Source organism: Octodon degus, unplaced genomic scaffold (assembly GCF_000260255.1).
Source record: "Octodon degus isolate 3935 unplaced genomic scaffold, OctDeg1.0 scaffold00018, whole genome shotgun sequence".
NCBI classification, from domain to species: domain Eukaryota; kingdom Metazoa; phylum Chordata; class Mammalia; order Rodentia; family Octodontidae; genus Octodon; species Octodon degus.
Window position 1 is genome coordinate 19,850,704 of NW_004524594.1, and position 6,714 is coordinate 19,857,417.

Sequence of the window (6,714 nt, forward strand, 5' to 3'; positions counted from 1 at the left end):
TATATATATAAATAATAGATGCCTTAAAGGGAAAAGAGTAATTGCAGAATCCTTGACTGTGGCGACCTCTGCAGGGCAGCACTGGAACAGGAAGCTGAGCTCAGCAGAGGAGCCCTTGTTCCCTAGCGAGGCAGTCAGGTCACAGGCCGCCCATGTATTATTTCATCCTACTGACCTTAAATTCTCCTGTATTACTGTTGTCCATCCAGAGCCTTGTGCCCACCAGGCAGACGCTCTGCCACTAAGCTACATGTGCCCTGAGTCTTTCAGGAGTAAGTGCACCTGCAGTGGCACGGAGCTGGCCAAGCACAGCATCCTGAGGGTGCTTACAGACGGGTGGGCGGGAGGCTGAGGCCAGCATGGGTACCTGACTAGGTGCCACACTGGCTGTTTTGAAGAGTGGAGCCTTCTGGTCAGAGGCGGGAGGGAGCAGAAACAAAGGAGGCCACAGGGCCAGTGTGGGGAGTCCCACGAGGCTGCCTAGGCAGAAGCCTGAGGATAGCAGCATCCAGGGGGCCACAGCAAGGATGTAGCTGGAGCCACCTAGGTGCCCGTGGGAGGGGCCTCAAGGAGGGCCCTGTGCAGACCTAGAGGGAGGAGACACGCAGCAACACTACAGTCGGGGCTAGCAGTTGGCCCACCACTTGGTTCTGGACACATGTGATGGCAGAGGAGTGAGTGACAGCCAAAGCCCTGCTGTTGGGAGGAGGGGGGGCCACTCAGTGACTGCCTCTGCCAGGGGTGAACAGGCCAGAGTCCTGGGGTGCTACAGATCTTGGGCGCAGAGCTAAAAGTTGAGTGACAGGTCAGTGGGGCGTCCCCCAGGATGATGGCCAACTTGGGCTCACAGGGGTGGTCAGAGCCCTCATGAAGTGACACCATGCTTGGAGCTGCTGCCCCTTAGGGGACCTGGTGCATGCAATTTGAGGATTGTGGTGGCAAGGGGGGCAGTGAGCATGGTGGCTCTGCCTGTCAGAGACACAGCTACATCAGGACTACATCCATGGGGCAAACAGCCCCTCCCCATCTCATCCTGGAGGGCTCACTCTCCCCATTGTCCTTGACCTGCCACATGTCACCCTGCCAGATTCCAATCACAGACACCTGACATTGCCCCAGAGCAGCACGTGATCCACAGGCAGACGGACGCTGTCCTTGCAGAGGCCTCCACAAGGAACCAGTCACCCACGAAGCAGGACACCAGGCTATGGAGGCAGCTACACAGTCATGTCCCTGGTGATTTGTGTCACTTAGCTCTCAGTTCCAACAGCTGGCCACTAGCAGTGGGATGTAGCTCTGTGAACCCCACAAAGAACAGCTCACATTTTCTGGACAGGAGTCTTTTCTGTTCCCTGGAATTCCCAGGAGGCTTCAGAATAAGCTGAGCTCTTGCCCATCCAAGTCCAGAGGCCTGAGTGGACCTGGGCAGGACTGGGCCTTGCCTGGGGGCTGCTGGCCTGCCAGCCTCCAGAGCTGCCTGTGGAGCCAGCAAGTGTGTCGGCAGTGAACACCTTGGTGACAAGGGACATTGAGAGGGCCACACTGTCTGGGAGGAGAACTGCACAGTCAAGGAAAGCTGGTGCCAATGCATGGTCTCTGCAGACACAGCCAGCAGGGGCGGGGGTCAGTGTGCTCCCAGCAGTGGATTCACGCTGGCCTGGGTCTGGTCAAGCCTATCACCGTGTTTTCTTTTTTTTTCAGTTATCGTGAACCCTCAGACCATCCTCCGGATTAACACCATTGAGATTGCTCCATGTTTGCAGTGATCACCGAGCTGACATCTAAGTATAATATAGCTGGGCATGACGGCACACCCCTGGGACCCCAGCACTCTGGGAGACCGAGGCAGGAGGATCAAAAGTCTGAACCCAGCCGGGTGTGGCGGCGCATGCCTGTAATCCCAGCACTTGGGAGGCTGAGGCAGGAGGATCATTGTGAGTTTGAGACCAACCTGGGCTACAAAGTGAACTCAAGGCCAGCCTGAACTACATAGCATAACCCTATCTCAAACAAACAAAAAAAAAGTCTGAGCCCAGCCTGGGCAACGTATTGACTTAGCAAGACCCTGCCTCAGAATAAAAAAGTCTGGGGCTGTCGCTTAGTGTGAAGAGTTTGGGTTCACTCATTCCTCAGTATGGGGGCAGGGTTGTAAAAATAAACTTTTCCAAGATTGTTGATCTGTATGCAACAGAAAAAGTTGTATGAGCAGCCACTTCACGAGCTGGAGGAAGGAACCTAGAAAGAATGGCCGGCATGGCCCCCGGCCTGAGTGGATGCTTGTGTAAGAAGCAAAATACTGTTCTTGGCAGCCTCTGTCCTGGGGCAGCTGGAGACACAGCTTGGGCGGAGTGGGGTGTCGAGAGAAGCACAGCCTGGGGCTGGCCTGATAGCTCAGCAGGCTAACGTGCCTGCTTAGGCAGAGCACAGTGGCCAGGGGTCGATACCTGGCATGCTGTGCCAGTCCCGCCCCCAGAGCGCACTGAGATGGGTTGAGACTGGGTGTGGTGGCACGTGCCTGTAATCCCAGTACTTGGGAGGCTGAAGATGGGAGAATCACTACAAGTCCCATCTGTAGTGAGACCCTGTAGACCCTGTACTAAATACAAAAAAAGGCACAACCTGGATTTCATTCAGGATGAGGATAAAATCAGAAGCAAGTTCCACCTCTGAGTTATCCAGACCCACTTGTCCCTGGCTGCGGTTCCAACCAGGCAGACGAGAGTCCCTGCCTATGTCCAGCAGGGAAGGTCGCTGTGCAAGCCGCTGTGACTCAGGCAGAGCAGCATGGCAGGCAGCCGTGTGGGCAGGGGAGGCTGGGGCCCACAGCAAGAAGATGGCTCTGGGGAGGGTGCACCCCCCCCCGGGGTGGGGCTGAATGTGGCACCCCACAGCAGAGGGTTCCCACAAGTTTTGAACTTGGTCCAGGCAGTGGCATACAGTTGTGTGGGTCAGGCAGGTTGCAAGGGGACCCCACTGGAATGCTAATGCAGGGAAGGGACAAGGTTAGGAGCCTAGAATGGCCAAAGGAACCAGCCTGGAGGAGAGGGGGCTGGGTGGAGGGGCTCCCCTGAGCCCAGCACCTAGGCTGGGGCGTTGGAGACAGCCTCCAGCCGAGAAGAGCCAGAGCTTCCAGGTTAGGGTGGAAGCCGAAGTCAAGCTGGGGTGATACTGCCTCATGTTACTAAGGAGCTCTTGAGCCACCCTGAGTTCAGGAGGACCTTCCAGGAGACCTCAGGATTACACGCTGCTGGGTACTGGCCCAGATCCCCTGCTGTGCCCTCCATGTGCAGCAGGGGGCAGTGTTGTCCAGGGCCCTAGTGGCCTAAAGGGAGGAGCCTTTGGTTGTGGGGACCTTGGAGCAGGAAGGCTGTGGACAAAGCCTGGAGTATGGGGTGCACGTTGCACGTTCTGACAGATGTTTGCTCTGTACCATACCATCTGCAAACTGAGCTCCAGAGCCTTTGAACCAGCCTGTTCCCTCCCTGGCCTTCTCCTGGGTTCTCTCTCAGGTGCACACTGAATTCTTTAGGTTGTGTTCAGCCACAAAAGAATGCTAACAGAGGCTGGGGAGATGGCTCAGTGGAATAAGCACTTCCCTGGCAAAAGCAAGGCCATGAGTTCAATCCCCAGTTCCACCAAAAAAAAAAAAAAGTGCTAACAGCTCCCACCCAAGTCAGGCAGGTCACCACCTGCTTGCTCCCTGGGCTTCCCAGCCCCTGCCACCCCAAAATCTTAGGTCAGGCATGGTAGTAGAGCAGTAAAGGACCTGGGAAATGACACAACCCAGCCGCTGAGCACCAGGCTTTAGATCAGAGCTGTCTACCTCTTGGCATTCACCAGTGTCTCCCCATGTGCTTCCACACCTGCCCAAGAGAAGTGCTGGAACCTTCCACAGAGAACGCCATGCTGATGACATGAGCCAGCCCCAGCCCCAACACCACCCCACCTTGTGCCAAAATGGTCTCCAGGCAGTGCTGCTGGCTTTAGCCATGGCCACCTTCCCCATGGGTCCCTTCTGGGGAAGGAATGTGACTGCCAGCCTGTCCCTTGTGATCTGATACAAGCATCTGGGGCAAGCCACACAAAGACAAAGCCTAGGCAGTAATTTTTTTTTTTTTAACAGTCCCATTAAGTTGCTAGTTGCCCAGGTTGAGCTTGAACTTGAACTTGGCGACCTTTCTGCTTCAGCCTCCCAGAGTGCTGAGGTTACAGGCCTGAGCCACAATGCCTGACTGATTTTCAAACATAGTTACCTTAGTTATCCTTCGTTGGTCTTAATAAGTAGGTGATAGTCTTGATGGGGCAAGAAAGAGGCATTCACTTAGTACTGATTTGTGTCACATAGGTCTGAAAGCACCCAATGTGTAATTTGCACTGTAAGGCAGCAGGGCTTGGTGGTCAGCAAACGGACTGCCTGGGCGCCCCAACCTTGATACTCCCCAGTGGCATATGGCTGCAAGGGACCCAGTGGTTGGGACAGCAGCTTCTTACGGCATTTTGTCCTGGCATCTGCACACCCTGGCCTCTGGCTCCTGAGCCACCAACCTGCAACAGCCCACAGCTAAGAAAGCACACTTGGAAGGCTGGGTGCCCTTCAGCCCAGCCCCTGGGCACATGCCTTGTCCTATGACAGCCCAGCAGGGCCAAGGCCCAGGTCCCAGCACAGAAATGGGGGTTGATGCAGAAGCCGAGGTTGCCTAATGTTCCAACGAGACACCTCCAGCTTCTGTTTCCTTTTGCCTCTTTCCAATGGCTACCAGGGGGGATGGGGGCCCTTGACCCAGGCCAAAGTGCTGAGAATCCAAGGGTAATGTATGGAGCAAAGGTGTGAGGGGCTGCCCTGCTCCAGAAGGTCATAAACCTCGGGGCTGGCAACGCCATATCAGACTGCCTCTGGAAATGATCTCTGAGGGACAAAGGTCACTTCCTCAGGCATGTTTTAAAGTAAAATGACATTGCTTGAGCCCTGCTATGCACAGCAAGGACCCAGGGGGGGCCCGAGCAGCTCCTCCAGTGAATCATGGAAGCAGGGGGGAACCTGGGCCCAGGGGTTTGGAGCCTGGGCAGGGAGAGTTGTGCACAGCGGGGTTCTCTCCATCGCTCTGGGCTCCCAGTAACACTTGCCAAGAGTGTCCTGGGCAGCACAGCAAACACCCCTGAACTCCTCTGAACCTCCTCCTGCCAATCTGGCCGTGGGCACTGCTATCTGTTATGTTCTAGATATGGAGAGATTGGGCCATGGAGAGATCCCAGCCCAGCTCAGTGGCACCGTGGCTGCACTTTGGAACCCTCCAGCATTCCTGTCAAGGGGCAGGCATGCCATCTACCACAGCAAACAAACCCAACTCCCCAGCCTACACAAAACCTGGTGCAAGTTAGGGAACTGTTTGTCCCTGGTTCCTGGCACAGAACTCCTGAAACCCACGGGATTTCCTGGGAAGTGTGTCTTGTTATTCATAATGAGCCTCCTCAGATCACAGCTGGGTTTATGCTGAGGAGGTCACCTGGCATGGGGCCCCTAGACAGCCTGAGGAAGGGGTTCTGTCACCAAAAGACCAGCTGATGAGAGGACTGGGACTTTCAGTGGCACCCACCAACCTCAGGGGAAGGCAGGGCTGGAGGTGGAGCTCTAGGGAGTGCTAGAGACATTCCGGAGCAGCCAGGTGTGAAGAGCCCCAGGAGGTGGAGGCTGCGGAGGACCTAGAGCTAGCTGCCCACGATGTTCTGGGCACAGCTCACGAGGCTGTTCCTCAGTTGTCTGCTTTTTGTAATAAACCAGGAAGCATAAGTGAAGTCCTGCCCTGAGTTTTGTGAGCTCTTCAAGAAAATGATGTAACATCAGGAGGGCCTCAGCCCCCCAATGTATAACCATGGGTCAGAAACACTGAGCACGGGCCAGGGAGATGGCTCAGTGGAATAAGCGCTTCCCTGGCAAGCGCAAGGGCCTGAGTTCAATCCCCGGTTCCGCAAAAAAAAAAAGAAAGAAAGAAAGAAACACTGAGCACTAGACCAGCAACTGGGACCTGCGATGGGGGTGGTTCTGCGGGCCTGCGCGAGACCCGGGTCTGGTGTGGGAGCTAAGCTAAACTACAGAGTACCTGCTGAGGTTGAGAAACTGCTAAGCATAAAACCCCAGACACCTCATGTCTGCATGTATAAAGGAACACAATTATTCTTGGCCTTGAGATTTGCTTGAATGGCCTGGCTCACAGGCATGTGAGGTTTGGGAAGAAAAAAGATCAAAGAATAGGAAATGAAGAACTTTGACTCATGGATGGCCAAGTAGTCACCCTGGGTGCACAGCAACTGCACCGAGGCCACTGCTGAAGACGAATGTTGCCAGTGGGAGTTAAAAGAGAGCAGGCTCCCGGGCAGAGGAGGCAGGTCCTTGCCTGCACAAGAAGTACAAAATGGTAGGCAGGTGTGGTGGCACATAACTATAGTCCCAGCTACTAGGGAGAAGGAAGCAGGAAGATAGTAAGTTTGAGACCAGCCTGGGAAACTTAGGCCCAGCCTCAAAAAAATAAAAAGGAGCCAGATGTGGTGATGCACACCTGTAATTCTAGCACTTGGTATGAGGCAGGAGGATTACTGCAACTTTGAGACCAGCCTGGTCTATACATAGTGAGCTCCAGGCCAGCCTGAACTGCATAGCAAAACCCTGTCTCAAAAAGACAAATATTAAAAAAAAAAAAACAATAAAAGGGACAGGGC

General features: G+C 54.8%; 1 protein-coding gene across 1 annotated transcript in view; it reads left to right on the forward strand.

Moving 5' to 3' along the window:
• The window catches only part of Mrpl21 (mitochondrial ribosomal protein L21), a 12,443-nt gene extending 10,546 nt beyond the window's left edge, over nt 1-1,897 (forward strand). Inside the window, exon 7 of the mRNA XM_023710616.1 lies at nt 1,702-1,897. Coding sequence (XP_023566384.1) covers nt 1,702-1,766 — 65 coding nt within the window. The 3' untranslated portion in view covers nt 1,767-1,897. The remainder of the gene's footprint in view (nt 1-1,701) is intronic.
• The last annotated feature ends 4,817 nt before the right edge of the window (nt 1,898-6,714 follow it).